The sequence below is a fragment of the Pelophylax lessonae genome (assembly GCF_965119305.1).
Source record: "Pelophylax lessonae genome assembly, chromosome: 2".
NCBI lineage: Eukaryota > Metazoa > Chordata > Amphibia > Anura > Ranidae > Pelophylax > Pelophylax lessonae.
In genome coordinates, this window is record NC_138769.1 from 660,001,842 (window position 1) to 660,022,221 (window position 20,380).

At 44.6% G+C, this 20,380-nt stretch overlaps 1 protein-coding gene across 3 annotated transcripts in view; it reads right to left on the minus strand.

Moving 5' to 3' along the window:
• The window catches only part of ASIC1 (acid sensing ion channel subunit 1), a gene marked incomplete at its 5' end in the record, with an annotated part of 428,906 nt that overhangs the window by 122,958 nt on the left and 285,568 nt on the right, over positions 1-20,380 (minus strand). For all 3 annotated transcript variants that reach the window (XM_082248466.1, XM_082248465.1, XM_082248464.1), the window contains 2 exons: positions 4,797-4,924; positions 5,004-5,154. In XM_082248466.1, coding sequence (XP_082104592.1) covers positions 4,797-4,924; positions 5,004-5,154 — 279 coding nt within the window. The remainder of the gene's footprint in view (positions 1-4,796; positions 4,925-5,003; positions 5,155-20,380) is intronic.

Consider the following 20,380-nt stretch of genomic DNA (forward strand, 5'->3'; position numbering starts at 1 on the left):
TCAGAACTTCTGTATAGGGGTATATATACACACACACTTATTTGTATTTATACACATACACACATATAGATGTGATAGGAGCGTAGTCTTATGCCTGTTAATTATTTCATTAGCGCAGGCATAGTGTTCTGCTACTTTCACACCTATATATGTGTATGTGTATATATACATACATGTGTGTGTGTATATATACCCCTACACAGAAGTTCAGATGTTATGCCTGCCTCCAAAGACGCCCAAAAAATGCCCAAAAAAACGCCTGCTACAAAAATGCCCAGGTGTGTTGTTGCAGGCGTTTTTTTTGGGCATTTTTTGGGCGTCTTTGGAGGAAGGCATAACATCTGAACTTCTGTATAGGGGTATATATATACACACACACTTATATGTATTTATACACATACACACATATAGGTGTGATAGGAGCGTAGTCCTATGCCTGTTAATTATTTCATTAGCGCAGGCATAGTGTTCTGCTACTTTCACACCTATATATGTGTATGTGTATATATACATACATGTGTGTGTGTATATATACCCCTACACAGAAGTTCAGATGTCATGCCTGCCTCCAAACACGTCCACAAAAAAGCCCTATAAACGCCTGCAACAAAAAGCCGAGTGTGAAAATAGCGAAGCCACTATCCTGTTCTATTGCAATTCTAATACAAACAAACATTTTTTTCTGGTTCTGGACATGCTACAGAGCTGAAACTTCACAGGTACACTTTTTAGACCCCCCAGACACTAAATCCAAAGAAATCTCGTTTTTTTTTTTCAATAATTTTTTCAATAATTGGCTCTCTATCAAAAATGACAATTTTTAAGAACTTTTTTTTGTGTGATTAATAGTCCCTGGGGCATGACCCAGAACCCTAGGCACTTTTTAGGGGCATTTATTAGGTTTTAGGGCTTCAAAATGGTGTTTTTTGATTACGGAAGTTCGGGTCCCATTGATTTCAATGGGGTTCTGAAATCCAGGCCGAACTTTCGGGAAGTTCGGGTGTTCTGGGGATTTGTGTTAGGAGGGACAACTTGAGGGGGCAGCAGGGGGTAAGAAATGCTAGAAGTGGTGATTTAGGGGGATTTGTGTTGGGTGGGGGGATGGGGGAAGAGGATTTACCCTGGGGGGGGATTTGGGGGGGTTTCTGTAAGATGAGGTGATATGGTGAAGGGGCAGTAGAATTGTGCTTGAAGGGGAAATCTTTGTTTGAGGGGTGGGGGGAATTTGTGTTGGAAGGGGAAATTTAGTGGGTGGAGTTGTGCTTTGGAATGGGGGGAGAGGATGTGTACTCGGAGGGGAAACTTGAGGGGTAGAGGATTTGTGCTAGGAGGAATGGCTTTTATTTGGGGATAGGCATTTGTGTTGGGGGTTTTGGGGCATAGGGAGCAAAGATTTGTGCTGGGAGGGGGGATTTCAGCCGGGGGGCATCTTTATATTAGAGGAAATGCTTAAGGGGCAAGCATGCAGATTAGTGCTAAATTTTTGGGGTGGGGGGGAGGGGTTTACTAACCCATAATGGTCATACATCTTGGGGAGGGGGGGTGCAGTTTGGCATGTTCGCCAGGGGCTCTAGGTGACCTTGTCCTGGCACTGCTTGCAGTAGGCTGGCATTTGGTGCACACAAAGTGGGTAATATCCATTTTTGGCTATTGCAGAAAATATTTAAATGAAAGTTTTTGCACCTAGACTTCAGTTTTAAAGTTTAACTGCAGGCAGATATGAAAAAAAAAAAAATCACTGGGGCTATGTGTTCATATAATTTATAAAGTTAATGTTTATTCATACAATGTATAATGTATAATGTAAAGGTTATGGCATCTACAAACTATGAGATATATTTCTGGAATTTGTTACTAGTAATGGTGGTAGTAGGTGACTTATAGCAGGACTGAGATATTGCGGCGGACAAATCAGACACTAACTGACACTTTTGACACTGTTTTGGGGACCAGTGACACTAATACAATGATAAGTGCTAAAAATATTCACGGTTACTTTAATAATGACACTGGCTGGAAAGAGGCTAACATCAGGGGAGATCAAAGGACTAACTGTGTACCTAGCCAGCATTTGTGTACTGTGTGGGAGGTGCTTTTGCTAAGGGAAGGCATGTATTCATGTCCCTGTCCCTGGGAAGGATCTATGCTTTCTGCACTGACAGAACGGCAATCTGCTTTGTTTATGTAGCACTGCCCCCTAGAGGACTGCTGGATATTACACTTTAGGGATTCCCCTGGGTTACCCGTAGCAACTGTTTTCAGAAACTTAACACTTTAAGTTCTTGGCTCAGTCAAAGATCAGTCCAGGGGATGTTGTTTTTGTGGTTTTATTGAAATTGGGATGGGAGAAGGGATGAGTGGGATACTCCAACTGTTAACTATTCACAATACTAAGGACTTCTAGCTTGAGAATGCGGCAAGGCTGCTACTTCATCCTGCCACTTGAATGAAGATAAGGTAAGTGTTCCAATAATGTTTCTCTTCAGGGCACTCCCCTAATACCCCCTTTCTCTCTGGGGCTAGCTGACACCCGTCCACTGACTATACACTGTGGAGTGGTCCCCTTCCTGGACAGGCCCCTGGGAAAGTTCCTCTGTACTCACAAAACTGATTTTCCAGAGTCTTCCATGCCCCAACTCCTGTAGTCAGCTCTCCTGGACCTCTGGGTTCAGCCTCACACCCCTGCCGGCACACCAGGCCGACTGCCTGTGACCACCATCAACCGCTGCAGAAGAGGAGGCAGCCGCCACCCTCCTTCTGAGACCTGGTTTCCCGCCCAAAGACCTCTACCTTATGAGCCCTTGGCTTTTTATACCCTGTCCCACAATGCACCACTATCTGTGCCAACCCACGGGACAGTACCAACAGCCTGTGTGTCATTGGCTAGGTTTCCTCCAGCATCCAGCGTGCCTCCACATTGGATCAGCTGGGGACACTGAGACCAGAGACCAGATGAATCACACACTGGGCACACTGAGTAGACATAACTAACAATCCTGCTTCCTGATAAGCAGAGTGCATAAATAGTTTTCCTGCTGCTCTTCTGGTAAGCAGATAGAGACAAAAACGATACTCGCTTACCTAGCACCTGACTAGGAGGGTGCTACATTTATATAGGCAGATTGACGTTCTGCCTGTGTAATGAATGATCGGCGGGTGCCAGCAGATTGAGCCGCCCGCTACCTGGAACTGCGGGATCATGTACTGTATATATACGCGATCCTACGCACAGCTGCCCAGTAGCAGTAAAACTGCTATAGGGCAGATGGCAAGTGGTTGATATTAAATGTAATTTTAGTGTCAGTAACAGAATCCTGTATTGATAACAGTTTTCAATAATTAGTTCTAGAAGAGGGAGGGGTAATGCTAGGGGGTTGATACACTAATGGCAGATAGACTGTTCATTTTGCAAAGAAAATTGCAATTGCTAAGGGGACTTACTCTGAGCTTAGTAAATGAGGTGAAGCTCAGCTGACTTCCATCATCTAATCATGTGCAAGCAAAACTTTCTTTAGATGCTCTATTCTGGACCCTCCAGGAAGAAAAAAATCCTAGGTAGTTCTCTTTGTTTTATGATGGGGGTGGGGAGCTGTATGTGCCATATTTAGCTCTTTCTGTACTTAAAACTTTATTACCAATTGTTACTAGATTTAAACACTGTTTGTCCTAACAAAGGATTTAAGGTGTAGAGGCTGGGCTACTTGCATTGTATGGTAATAAGGACAGACTTGGACAGGCTCACTATAACTTTGTTAAAAAACCTTGCAGTCAGCCATGACACTTTCTCCTGAGAAACATCTAAAAGGTAGGGAATATTTAAGAAAAAAATGTTTAGCCATGGTGTGTCAATGGGAACACATAACAAACATGCACTATATTACCAAAAGTATTGGGATGCCTGTCTTTACATGCACATGAATTTTTAATGGCATCCCAGTCTTAGTCTGTAGGACTCAACTCTTCTGGAAAGGCTGTCCACAAGGTTTAGGAGTGTCTATGGGAATGTTTGACCATTCTTCCAGAAGTGCATTTGTAATGTCAGGCACTGATGTTGGACTAGAAGGCCTGGCTCGCAGTCTCCGCTCAAATTCATGCCAAAGGTGTTCTATCGGGTTAAGGTCAGGACTACTCAAGTTGCTTCACCTTAAACTTGTTAATCCATGTCTTTATGGACCTTGCTTTGTGCACTGGTGCGCAGTCATGTTGGAACATGAAGGGGCCATCCTCAAACTGTTGCCACAAAGTTGGGAGCAAGGAATTGTCCAAAATGTCTTGGTATGCAGACGCCTTAAGAGTTCCCTTCACTGGAACTAAGGGGCCAAGTCCAACCTCTGAAAAACAAACCCCATACCATAATTCCCCTCCACCAAATAATTTGTACCAGTGCAGAAAGCAAGGTCTATAAAGACATGGATGAGCAAGTTTGGGGTGGAGGAACTTGACTGGCCTGCACAGAGTCCTGCCCTTAACCGGATAGAACACCTTTGGGATGAATTTGAGTGGAGACAGTACCTGACCGCGCAAATGCGCTTCTAGAAGAATGGTCAAACATTCCCATAGACACACTCCTAAACCTTGTGGACAGCCTTCCCAGAAGATTTGAACCTATTGTAGCTGCAAAGGGTGGACAACTTAATATTGAACCCTACGGACTATGAATGGGATGCCATTACATTTCATGTGCATGTAAAGGCCGGCATCCCAATACTTTTGGTGTATAATAGGGCTTCCCAAATTTGGTTTCAAAAGTGGAAATATGCTTTAACTACCTATAAGAAACTGTAAGGTATACATACGCGCTGTTCCTGGCAAGACACAAATGTCTGGAATCCCGGAGCCACACCAAATCCAAGCTGGTCTATGAAGGGAGGCTCATCCTGACTATGAATCTGGACTTTGATTCCAGCTTCAAAGGATGTCTCATCTGCAATATGGAGGCCAAACAGTGTCACAACTCCCTATACACAAATACCAAGTAAAAGAAAGAAAGTGGATCTACCTACCAGTCTCTCCCCAAACTGGTAAGTATTCATCTTGCTGTATATCCAGCATCAGCTCCAATCCATTTCCCGTGCCGCCTTTACTAGTAACTAAGATAGTACGGCCATTCTGGCCCGAGTTAAAAGTGTAGCACTTGCCGTATCTCGTGAAAACCTGTCAGAAAAAAACAGAAAAAAATAAGGTATAATCCATGGTTCATTTCAAGGCCATATAAAAGACAGATTTTATTGTCCCCTGAACAATAATGGAATTCAACGCTGATGTTTATCTCCCCTGTTCACCAGATTTCATGTGAAATAAGAGTTGCAAGTCCCTGTATACCTACTTAGACACTGATAAGCAGATTATATTTGGAGTCCTGGTCCCCAAGTAACTGACATGAAGGATACTTGCTGTTCAAGATCATTCAAAAATAAATTCAGTATGTGTCTGAGCACTGCGGAAATCAACATCCCCTCCTTTGACTCAGAATCTCTGAAATCTGCAAGATTGATTATAACTAAGAAGAACTACCAAAACACCTGGCTTCTTTATATAATCAAATTTAAAACAGCGCTAGCATAAAAACATACATATAGTGAAATATAATATTGTGAAACATAAATGATAAGTGACAAGTCCTTTTTCAAAGTGATCAAATTCCAAAGAAAGGTGCTCCAGCGCAGATAAAAACTATATAAAGTGCTCCAGGTGACGGTGACCCCTCTCGGTTCCCCACTCACCGCAATGGCAGAATGATATAGCTTGAAATTTCACTGAGAATATTGCACCCAGCCTTCTTCTATGGAAGGCCACAAGTTAACTTTGTATATCCTCAAATAGAACAGGTCCAAGCATGGTTCATGATAAAAAGAAGCACATCTAAGTATGCAGGCATCTGCGATAAAACTGTCCACATAGACCGTCCTCCACACCACCGCCTCTCACTGCTGTCAGTCTGCAATTGTGACCGGGAAGACTACCCTAATGTAAACAAAGCCGCCTGTCATTCTCCCTGATGTAAAAGCAGAGATCATACGATCCTGCTATGTAGGATCGTATGTCTCTGTGGTTACATCACTAGCCACACCCCTTTACAGTTAAAAGCATGCCCCTAGGGACACATTTAACCCCTGCATCTCCAATAAAGTTAACCCCTTCCCTGCCAGTGTCATTTTTACAGTAACAGTGCATATGTATAGCACTGATTACTATAGTAATGTCACTGGTACCCCCAAAAGTGTCAAAAATGTCAGTCAAGGGTCCGATCTGTCCGCTGCAATGTCGCAGTCCCACAAAAAAAATCGCAGATCGCCGCCATTACTCTTTAAAAAAAAAAAAAACAATAAAAATGACAAAAATCTTTTCCTTAGTTAGTAAATGCAATACCTTTTGCGCGAACCAATCAAAATACGCTTATTGCGATTTTTTTTACCAAAAATATGTAGCAAAAAACACATTGGCCTAAAATTTTTTAAAATTTTGATTTTTACATTTTTTGGGGGGAATTTCATATATAAAAATGTGAAAAATATTGTTATTTTTTCAGAATTGTCACTCTTTTTTTGTTTATAGCGCAAAAAGTAAAAATCACACAGGTGATCAAATACCACCAAAAGAAAGCCCTGTTTGTGGGAAAAAAAGGATGTCAATTTCATTTGGGTACAGCATCGCACGACCGTGCAATTGTCCGTTAAAGTCACGCAGTGCCGAATCGCAAAATACCCCCTGGTCTTTCAGCAGCCAAATCCTCCGGGGCTTAAGTGGTTAATTATGCTACCAAAATTAGTGTGCGTAATTGCCTCCAGCATTGCTCTTGTTTTGTTTTGCTGGAGGCTGCCATTTTGCTAAGGCCCAGAGCCCCTGAGAAGCAGATTGGCCTCTACAAATTTGGCACAGTGCCTAAAATTAGAGACCAACTGAGCATGTGCAGAGCAAAGTGACAGTGTATTACTTAATTTTAAACAGTATGGCACTTATTGTTAATGTTTGACATATCTATACCTGCAAAAAGGGCCAGCCTAAAGTCATCTATCAGGACTTAATTTTCTGGCTAAAGTTCCACTTTAACCAGAAATCATATTGAATATGCCCATTCGATCCCTGCATCATTTTTCATATATACGGATTGTTGTAGATGACGTATACTTTATGTTGTCATGCACTGTCTGATAAAAATAAAGAATTTAAAAAAAAGAAATTCAGTTGAATTTTTCTTTGGATTTATGGCCCTCTTATGGCACGTCTTCACCAATCTTCTCGGCATTCAAAAAAAGGAGATCAATCACTTTTTTTCACAAGACAATGAAAATGTAGATGTCTTCTCCAAAGCAATGAGAGGGGATGAGCAATAGCTACAAATTCATAAATGTCATATAATGCTGAATAATGGCTTATCATCCCAGCATTCACGTCCGGCAAGCCAAGTGGATAGGCAATTCAATTTCATGCCGGGGCCTTAGAGAGGGCTTAGATCTCTTCATGGGATTTTCAGAAGATAGTCAGCTTGCCCTGTAGACTCCATACTTTTTTAACCTCAGAGGCAAAGCAAGATAAAGTGACTAGACCAGGTTTACAATCACAGTCAAGTCACTTTGTCGGGCCCAAATAATAGAACACACTTCTTTTATCGTGCTTAGTTAATCCGTTGCATTCATTACTGGTGCATGTTGTGACCGGAGAGGTCATTAAAGGGTTTTAAACAGAATTAAACATATTCTTGCAAGTGCCTAAATAGCTGTTGGCAAGATGGAAGGATTCCAGCCTGTAGGTTAGCGTCTTGCTTCGATTCCCAGTACTTGTATTATGGAAAAGATCGCAATGTTTTATAAGGCTGCACTTATTGCTCCAATATACAACTTTCAGAGACGGCCATTTAGGAGGACATTAAAGTCATAAAAAAAAACAATTATTTTGAAATTGCTAAGTATTAAAGCTAAATTTCTCCCATATGCTGTGTGATTCGGAGAAAATATTGTATTTTTCACTATTACTAACTAGGTGGTGGTGTTACCACTACAGCCCCTGGGTTGTTTTGCTATAATACAGAGTAATATGAAGAGTAATGTACATACTTAGAAACACTCCAAAACATAAGCGCTTCATTGGTGCGCTAAGATGTGTCAGCATTAAGATTATAACATGTAATAAGACTTTATATTCCGTATGTAAAAGAAACAAAACCTACCACTAAGTTAACATAATTAACCTTATGTGTGCCAAAATAAAGAAAACACGTAGAAGATGGCGCTGGCTTACAGCTACCATTTAACAATACAGGTCTGAAAATCAACGCAAGCATTTAAAACGTGCCAATGAAATAAAATGAAAGCCATTTGTGACTGCATCTAGGCAGATGTGCAGTGTTTCCCAACATTATTCCTGCCGGGCAGATGCATATCCTAATATAATGCATTCCAGGCAGAAGTATACACCGATCAGCTATAACATTACAGTATGAGCACTGACAGGTAAAGTGAATAACACTGATTACCTTGTGACAATAGCATCTGAAAGTGGGTGGGATATATATGGCAGCAAGTAAACATGTTGTCCCTGAAGCTGATGTGTTGAAAGCAGAAAAAAATGGGGAAGCATGAGGTTTTTTAGCAACTTTAACAAGGACCAAATTATAATGGCTAGACGACTGGATCAGAGCAACTCCAAAACTGCAACTCTTGTGGGATGTTCACCTGTCTGCAGTGGCAAGGGCCTACAAAAAGTGGTCCAAGGAAGGAAAACCAGTGATAGCGTCATGGGTGGCCAAGGCTCATTGATGCATGTAGGGAGCAAAGGCTGGCTTGTGCAGAGCAATGAAAACGAAGAGCCACTGGAGCTCAAATTGCTAAAAAAGCTAATGCTGGTTCCAATAGAAAGGTGTCAGAACACACAGTACATCGCAGTTTATTGTGTGTGGGGCTGTGTAGCTGCCGCAGACTGGTCAGGTGCCAATGCTGACCCCGTGTCCGCAGCCAAAAGCACCTAGACTGGGCATGTATGCATCAGAAATGGACCACGGAGCAACATAAGAAGGTGGCCTTGTCTGATGAATTCAAGAGTGATTTAAGGAACACAGTAACCACTTTAAGGTATTGATTTGGCCTCCAAAATCTCCAGATCTCAATCCCATTGAGTATCTGTAATATATGCTGGAAAAATTATTCTGATCCAAAGGATAGGCCCTACCTTACAGAAATGAAAGAATCTGCTACTGATAGCTTGGTGCCAGAAACTTCAGCATACCTTCAGAGGTCTAGTGGAGTCAATGCCTCTATAGGCTATGGTGGGTGGTCATAATGTTCTGGATGATTGGTATATGTATCAAATGGAAATCTAAAGTTTTTATTAAAAGTATTTTTTTTAAAGCTGAAGCTTGATCTGCCTATATTTTGTTTCTAAGTAAAATATCAAAAGACAGCGATATCACCTACAGTATACTTCATAGAATATGAAAAAAATGAAACAATTCTTAAATCTAATATTCATAAATTACATTTATAAAAGTGCCTTGTGCTGAAAGTGCTAACGGTCCAAAATAAATTAACAATTACATATTTTGATTAGATGAATTAGAAAACAGGTGATAAAAGGTGCTGGTTGGCTAAAGTTTTCAATATTTCACAATAAAAATTTATACACAAGCGAGTATATTTGCCTTCAAGGGGGGGGGGGGGGGGGAGGTGTCTGATGATGATGATGCCTTGTAACTTCTTGACAAAGTAGGGTAGGACAATGAAAATGGAACCACATGGAAGTGTATAAATGTATCTTCACTTTGAGACTGAAGATTATTACCTAACTGTAATTTATTGTTCTTTTATTGCAAGGTACATTTGCCTTGGTCAGATCTACACATCATCAGGGGCGTTGCTAGGTGGGAAAAAGACCAGGGGCTTCAGCCCGAAGGTAAATTTGATAACCCCTCCCACATTTTAAAGGAAGTCCCGCCCAAGCTCCTCCCACATTTAAAAGTACCGCCCAAGCTCCACCCAATTCCCCCCTCAGTCAAGGGGTGGTATGGAGAGGAGTACAGAGGGTCAGACATGGAGAGGAGATGAGAGGAGAGGAGAAAAGAGAAGAGAATCAGACATGGGGAGAAGAGAGGAGAGGAAAGGGTCAGACATGGAGAGGAGAGGAGAGGAGAGGAAAGGGTCAGACATGGAGAGGAGAGGGTCAGACATGGAGAGGAGAAGAGGAGAGGGCCAGACATGGAGAGGAGAAGAGGAGAGGGTCAGACATGGAGAGGAGAAGAGGAGAGGAGAAGAGGAGAGGGTCAGACATGGAGAAGAGGAGAGGAGAAGAGGAGAGTGTCAGACATGGAGAGGAGGAGAGGAGAAGAGGAGAGGGTCAGACATGGAGAGGAGAAGAGGAGAGGGTCAGACATGGAGAGAAGAGAATGGAGGAGAGGAGAAGAGAAGAAAGGAGAGGGCCAGACATGGAGAGGAGAGGAGAAGAGGAGAGGGTCAGACATGGAGAGGAGAAGAGGAGAGGGTCAGACATGGAGAGGAGAGGAGAAGAGGAGAGGGTCAGACATGGAGAGGAGAGGGTCAGACATGGAGAGGAGAAGAGGAGAGGGTCAGACATGGAGAGGAGAGGGTCAGACATGGAGAGGAGAAGAGAAGAGGGTCAGACATGGAGAGAAGAAGAGGAGAGGAGAAGAGGAGAGGGTCAGACATGGAGAAGAGGAGAGGGTCAGACATGGAGAGGAGGAGAGGAGAAGAGGAGAGGGTCAGACATGGAGAGGAGGAGAGGAGAAGAGGAGAGGGTCAGACATGGAGAGGAGAAGAGGAGAGGGTCAGACATGGAGAGGAGAAGAGGAGAGGGTCAGACATGGAGAGGAGAAGAGGAGAGGGTCAGACATGGAGAGGAGAGGAGAGGAAAGGGTCCGACATGGAGAGGAGAGGGTCAGACATGGAGAGGAGAGGGTCAGACATGGAGAGGAGAGGGTCAGACATGGAGAGGAGAGGAGAAGGTCAGACATGGAGAGGAGAAGGTCAGACATGGAGAGGAGAAGGTCAGACATGGAGAGGAGAAGGTCAGACATGGAGAGGAGAAGAGGAGAGGGTCAGACATGGAGAGGAGAGGAGGAGAGGGTCAGACATGGAGAGGAGAGGAGAGGAGAGGAAAGGGTCAGAAATGGAGAGGAGAGGAGAAGAGGAGAGGGTCAGACATGGAGAGGAGAGGGTCAGACATGGAGAGGAGAGGGTCAGACATGGAGAGGAGAAGAGGAGAGGGTCAGACGTGGAGAGGAGAAGAGGAGAGAGTCAGACATGGAGAGGAGAGGGTCAGACATGGAGAGGAGAAGAGGAGAGGGTCAGACATGGAGAGGAGAGGGTCAGACATGGAGAGGAGAAGAGGAGAGGGTCAGACATGGAGAGGAGAAGAGGAGAGGGTCAGACATGGAGAAGAGGAGAGGGTCAGACATGGAGAGGAGAAGAGGAGAGGGTCAGACATGGAGAGGAGGAGAGGAGAAGAGGAGAGGGTCAGACATGGAGAGGAGAAGAGGAGAGGGTCAGACATGGAGAGGAGAAGAGGAGAGGGTCAGACATGGAGAGGAGAAGAGGAGAGGGTCAGACATGGAGAGGAGAGGAGAGGAAAGGGTCCGACATGGAGAGGAGAGGGTCAGACATGGAGAGGAGAGGGTCAGACATGGAGAGGAGAGGGTCAGACATGGAGAGGAGAGGGTCAGACATGGAGAGGAGAGGAGAAGGTCAGACATGGAGAGGAGAAGGTCAGACATGGAGAGGAGAAGGTCAGACATGGAGAGGAGAAGAGGAGAGGGTCAGACATGGAGAGGAGGAGAGGGTCAGACATGGAGAGGAGAGGAGAGGAGAGGAGAGGAGAGGAGAGGAAAGGGTCAGAAATGGAGAGGAGAGGAGAAGAGGAGAGGGTCAGACATGGAGAGGAGAGGGTCAGACATGGAGAGGAGAGGGTCAGACATGGAGAGGAGAAGAGGAGAGGGTCAGACGTGGAGAGGAGAAGAGGAGAGAGTCAGACATGGAGAGGAGAAGAGGAGAGAGTCAGACATGGAGAGGAGAAGAGAGGAGAGGGTCAGACATGGAGAGGAGAGGGTCAGACATGGAGAGGAGAAGAGGAGAGGGTCAGACATGGAGAGGAGAAGAGGAGAGGAGAAGAGGAGAGGGTCAGACATGGAGAAGAGGAGAGGGTCAGACATGAAAAGGAGGAGAGGAGAAGAGGAGAGGGTCAGACATGGAGAGGAGGAGAGGAGAAGCGGAGAGGGTCAGACATGGAGAGGAGAAGAGGAGAGGGTCAGACATGGAGAGGAGAAGAGGAGAGGGTCAGACATGGAGAAGAGGAGAGGAGAAGAGGAGAGGGTCAGACATGGAGAGGAGGAGAGGAGAAGAGGAGAGGGTCAGACATGGAGAGGAGGAGAGGAGAAGAGGAGAGGGTCAGACATGGAGAGGAGAAGAGGAGAGGGTCAGACATGGAGAGAAGAGAAGAAAGGAGAGGGTCAGACATGGAGAGGAGAAGAGGAGAGGGTCAGACATGGAGAGGAGAAGAGGAGAGGGTCAGACATGGAGAGGAGAGGAGAAGAGGAGAGGGTCAGACATGGAGAGGAGAGGAGAAGAGGAGAGGGTCAGACATGGAGAGGAGAGGAGAAGAGGAGAGGGTCAGACATGGAGAGGAGAGGGTCAGACATGGAGAGGAGAGGAGAAGGTCAGACATGGAGAGGAGAAGAGGAGAGGGTCAGACATGGAGAGGAGAGGAGAGGAGAGGAAAGGGTCAGAAATGGAGAGGAGAGGAGAAGAGGAGAGGGTCAGACATGGAGAGGAGAGGGTCAGACATGGAGAGGAGAGGAGAGGGTCAGACATGGAGAGGAGAAGAGGAGAGGGTCAGACGTGGAGAGGAGAAGAGGAGAGAGTCAGACGTGGAGAGGAAAAGAGGAGAGAGTCAGACATGGAGAGGAGAAGAGAGGAGAGGGTCAGACATGGAGAGGAGAGGGTCAGACATGGAGAGGAGAGGGTCAGACATGGAGAGGAGAGGGTCAGACATGGAGAGGAGAAGAGAGGAGAGGGTCAGACATGGAGAGGAGAGGGTCAGACATGGAGAGGAGAAGAGAGGAGAGGGTTAGACATGGAGAGGAGAAGAGAGGAGAGGGTTAGACATGGAGAGGAGAAGAGAGGAGAGGGTTAGACATGGAGAGGCGAAGAGAGGAGAGGGTTAGACATGGAGAGGTGAAGAGAGGAGAGGGTTAGACATGGAGAGGAGAAGAGAGGAGAGGGTTAGACATGGAGAGGAGAAGAGAAGAGAGGAGAGGATCAGACATGGAGAGGAGAAGAGAGGAGAGGGTCAGACATGGAGAGGATAAGAGAGGAGAGGGTCAGACATGGAGAGGAGAACAGACCCCCCTACACTGACACCTACACTGACCCCTGCCACACTGACACCTACACTGACCCCCCTACACTGACCCCTCCTACACTGACCCCTCCTACACTAACCCCTCCTACTACACTGACCCCTCCTACACTGACCACTCCTACACTGACCCCTCCTACACTGACACCTACACTGACCCCCCTACACTGACCCCTCCTACACTGACACCTACACTGACCCCTCCACTGACCCCCGCCACACTGACACCAACACTGACCCCCCTACACTGACCCCCGCCACACTGACTCCTACACTGACCCCGGCCACACTGACTCCTACACTGACCCCTCCTACACTGACACCTACACTGACTCCTACAATGACCCCCGCCACAGGTAAGTGAAAAAGATGTGTGATATGAGTGTGTACAAAGAGTACCACAAACGGAACAGCAGCCAATTTTGCTCGGTGTCTCCACCGTAAGATAAAAATGGGAAGATAAAAAAATTGGCGCAGATTCCTGGTACAGATGGATGAGTGGGGAATTAATAAATAATAAACAGAGTATCCAATCCAATGTGGAAGATAGTGTAGACAGATGATATATTCACTAAATCAATACAATAGTAGAGGTGTGGGGTACAGATGGATAAACATGCACAAATCTGTACAAATACGTACAGATGGATAAATGTATGGATCAATCTAAACCTTATAGTGTTCAAAAGGTGTCAGTGGAGAATAATACAGATGTCAAAGATATAAATATAAATAGATGAATGCTCAAAGAAATATCCAAAAAAATGGTACAGATGGATAAATAAGTAAAAATATTATGGTGATATTAAAAAATCAACATAATCTTCTAATACACAGGTCAAAATGGTGAAGTGAAATAACTAAAATGAAGTCTTCATGGAATGAAAAACTAAATAATAATAATAAAGTGCAACAATGCAAGTGGTGAAGTCTGCCAATGCTGACGTGAAATGAATTACAAAAATGTATATAAGATATAACAAAAAACAAGAAAAAAAGTCCATTAAGTGAATAATGTGAACCGGTGATGACTCCAGAATAAATAGTGACTTGAACAGATGAACACAAGATATGACAAGTGACTTCTTGTAAGTGAACCAAGCGTGTTGTCTGATGACAGTGATGTGTCACTCCAGTGAGCTATATAGAGCTTTATGGGATGAATGGATGGATGTAATACTCTGGTCACTTGATCATGCATTGGGAGCTCCGTCAGACAGTGAACACACTCAGCAAAGTGAAAGGAAAGGTGGGAGAGGGGTCTTCTTGAGTGCTGTGCTTGCTTTCACCCCCCTACAGTGCAGCACCTGTGTGATTGAAGGAACCTTTAGTGACCCCGACCCGAGTATTACCTCCAGACACGTACGAGAGGCATTTGGCCACCATCAGCGTTTTGGAGTGATCCACAAGTAGGGGAGAGAGGTACATTGCTTACATCCCACCATCCATTCCATCGTATAAGAGGCCCTGATCATATCCGAGGGGAGGTTTTCTACGCCCATAAAAGTGCTTACCAAGAGGTGCACTCTCCATGCATTCCTCATACACCCCCTGACAGAGAGAGAGAGAACAGGGGTGTGACAGAGAGAGAGAGGGGGTGACAGAGGGAGAGAACAGGGGTGTGACAGAGAGAGGGTGACAGAGGGAGAGAGGGGAGTGAGAGATAGAGAGAGAGAGGGGGTGACAGGGAGAGAGAGAGAGGGGGGGTGACAGGGAGAGAGAGAGAGGGGGGGTGACAGAAAGAGAGAGAGGGTGACAGAGAGGGGGGTGAAAGAAAGAGAGAGAGGGTGACAGAGAAATGGGGGTGACAGAAAGAGACAGGGGGTGACAGAAAGAAAGAAAGAGAGAGAGGAAGGTGACAGAGAGTGGGGGGTGACAGAAAGAGAGGGGGGGGTGACAAAGAGAGTAATGACTGAAAGAAAGCGGGGGTGACATAAAGAGAGGGGTGACATAGGGGGTAACAGAAAGAGAGAGGGGGTAATAGAAAGAGAGAGGGGGTAACAGAACGAGAGGGGGGGGGTGACCGAAATAGAGAGATGACTGAAAGAAAGCAGGGGGTGACAGAAAGAGAGAGGAGGGGGTGACAGAGAGGGGGTGACAGACGGGGGTAACAGGGAGAGAGATAGGGGGGTGACAGAGAGAGGGAGAGATCGAGAGAGGGGGGGGTGACAGAATGAGATAGGGGGTGACAGAGAGAGAGGGGTGACAGAGAGAGGGGGGGTGACAGAGAGGGAGGGGGGCTGACAGAAAGAGGAGGTGACAGAAAGAGAGGGGGGTGACTGAAAGAAAGCAGGGGGTGACAGAAAGGGAGAGGGGTGACAGAGAGAGATAGGGGGGGCGATAGAGAGAGAGAGGGGATGACAAAGAGAGAGAGGGGGGGTGACAGAGGGGGGTAAGAGAGAGACCCCCCTAGCCCTGTCTGCAGTCCCACTTGTCCCCCCCCCCATGTACCAGTCCCTGTCTGGAAGCAGTGGAAGGTTTGTGTGATGGTCAGAACAGTACCTTTCAGCAGGATGACCAGTAGCAGACAGGACCCGTTTTCTTAGTAATGGAGGTGCACTGCTCTGTGAGGTGGAGCGCTCCCTGGCTGCCTGCACCTCCCGCCCACCCGTAATCTTTGCTCCCCCCGGTCAGCCTGTCCTTCAGGCCCGGGAGCGGAGAGGAGGTTGAACGAGTCCAGCGGGTCCCGCAGAAGGATGGAAGGAGTAAGAGTTCTTGGCGCGGAGGCGGAATTCTCGGGGCCGCCGCGCGCTCTGGCTGCTGCTGTCACCTGACGCTGCTGACATCACGTGACATCACTGGTTGCTAGACGCTAAGCGGCAGGCTAGCAACCAGTGTGTCCGCGATTGCAGGCAAGGAAGAAAGGAAGTCAGAATGACTGAACGGAATGAGTACAGCCAGTCAGCCAGCCAGGTGAGGGGGTGGAGGAGGAGGCTCGGGGCTAACAGCTTTTTAACATGAAGAGGAGACCCGGGGCTTTTCAAAGGGACACTCGGGGCTATAGCCCCTGTCAGCCCCCCCCTGCCGACGCCACTGCACATCATACAGTTATATCTGGTGGCTTAGGAAAGTGGCATTGCCTAACATTTCCAAGTTGCGTGATTTTTTCCCTCAGAAGCCAAGATGCCTCAAAACTGTGTAAACAACGCAGATAACTTCTGCTACATGTTTGGTGAGGTTACATTTGCATCTCAAAAGTGCAGTATGACGGCTTACCACCTATATTTTGGATGAAAAATAGGGGATCAGGACAAGAATTGGGCTCCTCAGTATTGTTGCATTACATGTACAACTTATCTGTGCCATTGGCTAAGCAAGAAGAAAAAGTCTATGCCTTTCGCAGTCCCAATGGTGTGGAGGGAGAATGAAAATGTTACATGAAAAAACAATAAATTAATGGAAAGTTATGTTATTGGTATCAATAAAGAAGACGTCAAGCGTATGACGAAACCGGTCGGGTGAGTCAGATGTGACGATACCACGCCCCCAAACAGCCGGCTTGCTCGTGGTTCCATACTGCAGGAGATGTTCGTTCCCTCCTAGATGTCTGGTTACTGCTGTATATGCTTCTGATTCCCATTGGATATGTGAGTGTGATACTTTATCTTTTAATAAATAAGAGTCATTTACAGTATTAGGCTATGTTCCTGTTGTCATCTTTCCTACATGCATTATATGGATCCTTTTCTCTGAGGCGATGAAGTGACATCTTGTGGCCATAATTGGTATTACCACTTTTAAGCTTCTGTAGGTCTACTCATTGATTTGAGTGACCCACTCTATTTGGTAACTGCTAATCTCCCTTAATTATATGGTGATCTGCACGGTGGTGATTTTACCTATCAAGATTTTCTGTGGATGTAACATCTACTGGGATTTCCTGTGGCTCACTCTTTATCTTGGATTTGCTCTCATCACATCACTTCACAGTGGTTTTGGATATTCAGTTTTTTTTGCATGGACTTTAATTTTTTTTTTTATCTTATTGGTTTGTGTCCGTTATATTATCATCTCACATATTATGTCACTTTAATTATGGCACATTTCATCATTTTATAGAGCAGCACATATTATCGTTTTGTATTTATAATAATTAGTGAGGCACCATTCTCATTGCTATATCACATTTGCAGAAACGTTATGGAGCATAATCGCACATCCCCTCCGTAATGTTTAATTATTTTGATGCAATTTTGACCTGAAAACTGGAGCCAATTAATACTCAGGACTTAATTTTCCTTTATTAGTGGCCTAATTCTGGTAAAATGTAGCTACTTTCATTTCCTAAGCTTTCTCCTTGTAGACCAGTGTAAGTGACTGTACTCAAAACCAGTGCAACATGGTGGTGCTTTGTTGAACTGTCCCTTCACATGTGTGAATGGCTAGATTCAGGAACTGGATTAACAATCCAGATGCTAGGCCCTCCTTCCAACTAAATACAAACAATTTATTTTACCAAATTAGCTTGTACTAATAAAGCAACTTATATAGTATGTAGTCCAGATGCTTACACGCCAGATTGCCTTTTGTCTGTTCACACCTTCTTTGTTGCATCCTGTTGATATCATAAATGGATGGAACAAAATCCATCTGGTTCAGCAGTAACTGGATGAATTTCAATCCATGTATGAGCAGGCTAGTTGCACTGAAGTCAATCTATCGATTGACTTCAGTACAACCAGCCTGTGGGTTTTTTTTCATACGATCATAGCTGCTGGCTATATCCGGCACCAGTGATCATTGTATTCCGATGGCGGGGAAACCTCCCGCTCCCAGAATACAATAGCGCAGCAGGAGGAATTCCGCCAGGGAATCAAGTGATTTTTGTTCCTTCAATCTTTGGTTGAAGGAAGGAAAATTCCATAATGTATGGCTTGCCTTTCACTTTGAATAACAGGGGAACTATGGGGTAGAATCTGTTACCTTTGTCGTCCGGACCTGCTATGACATGCTGAACATGAGCAGTAGCCACCACAGAGTCCTTAGTTCTTTTATAGAAACTGATTAGAGGTGTGAGGACCCCATATGCTGTATGCATACATTTCACATGAAGGACTTTTGTATTTCTGCAATGGCAATACATTATGCAATGTGGATGGTTTAGATAAAAATAGTGCTTAGCTGTTTTTTTCTGTAAAATGTGCTGGGCACGCTGTTTTTATAAACACTGGTATATGGGTCTCTTGTTTTAGATGCTGTCACACTAGAAGCAACTGATAACAGCAAAAAAAGGATAAATGAACATTTCTTTAATCACTTGCCGACCAGCTGCCGCAGATATACGGCGGCAGGTTCCCACGAAACAACGTACCCATATGCGATTATGGGGGCACGCGCATGCCCATTCACCAGCAAGGAAGCTGATCTGCGGGGCCGGCAGCCGCGATTGCCGCGGGGCACCTGTGATCGCTCCCCGTGGAGACAGAACGGCGGTCTGCTGTTGTAAACACAGCAGACTGTTGTTCTCTCAGCAATCATTACAGAGCTCCTGTGTTCTTCCTATTTAGGAACACATGTTCCTGTGCTGATTCCATAAGCCCATCCCCCCACAGTTAAAAAACACCCCCTAGGCATACATTTAACCCTTTGATCGCCCCTGGTGTTACCTCCTTCCCTGCCAGTGTCATTATTACAGTAACAGTGCATATTTTTAGCAAAAGTGTCAAAAATGTCAGTTAGGGGTCCGATCTGTACGCCATAATGCCGCAGTCCCGTTAAAAATCGCTGATCGCCGGCATTACTAATAAAATAAATAAATAAATAAATAAAAATGACATAAATCTTTTCCCTAGTTTGTAGATGCGATAACTTTTGCGCAAATCAATCAAAATACGCTTATTGGGATTTTTTTAAATCTTTTTACCAAAAATATGTAGCAGAATACAAATTGAAAAAAATAGATTTTTACATATTTTTTTTATTGGGAATGTTATATAGCAGAAAGTGAAAAATATTGTTTTTTTTTTTTTTTCAGAATTGTCGTTCTTTTTTTGTTTATATCGCAAAAAAAAAATTGCGCAGGTGATCAAATACCACCTAAAGAAAGTTCTATTTGTGGGAAAAAAAGGAGATACTTTTTTTGGGTATAGCGTCGCACGACCACGCAATTGTCCATTAAAATAACGCAGTGCCGAATCACAAAAAACGGCCTGGTCATTAGGGGGGAAAATTTTCCAGTCCAGAATATCCAGGAATCACCCAAATTTACTTTTAAAACTCTTCCACTTCATAAAGAACATGTCCCAGCATTTTTTTTATTTTACCTTCTTTTTGTAAGAAACAGCTTTCACTACTTCCTATGATATCACTATGAGGCTTGTGAAAGCTCACTGGCAGCTTAGTTTATACTGTAGCAGGCATGCCCCAGAACTACACCTCCAAAGAGCTCTTTACTTTTACACAGTGTGCATGTGCAGGATTTCAGGAGTCAAGGCTGGGAGAATAATCAATGTATTAATGTTGAGTGGGTCAGGAAGGGTTTCAGGATAGGTGGAGTTCTTTCGGTCAGTAGGCAGGGCTGACAATGCTGGTTGGAATTTAGGTACGGAACAAGCATTGTGGTTTCAGCCCAAATAAAAGTGAGGTGCACACTGGATTTCTGGCAGATCAACAGGCTTTTTTCCCCTGAATTTTCAGTGTTTTTTTTTTTTTTTTTAAAGGGATAAAACAAAGTAAAATGTTTTTGTGTTGCAGAGATGTGCTGATTATTATTATTATTATTTTTTTTAATCCTGACATACACTTAGGGCTCATTTCCACCAACAGTATATTTTTTCAACTTTATTTAAATGTCACAAAATGACGTTTCATTCACCTTTATGCACTGAAGCATGTTGTGATTTGGTGTATTATGTGGCAACACACTGAAGCATGTCCTTCTTTTTTTCAGCATATATCACTGAAGTCTAGATTGTAAGCTCTAATGAGCAGGGCCCTCTAATTCCTCCTGTATTGAATTGTATTGTAACTGTATTGTCTTCCCTCATATTGTAAAGCGCTGCGCAAACTGTTGGCGCTATAT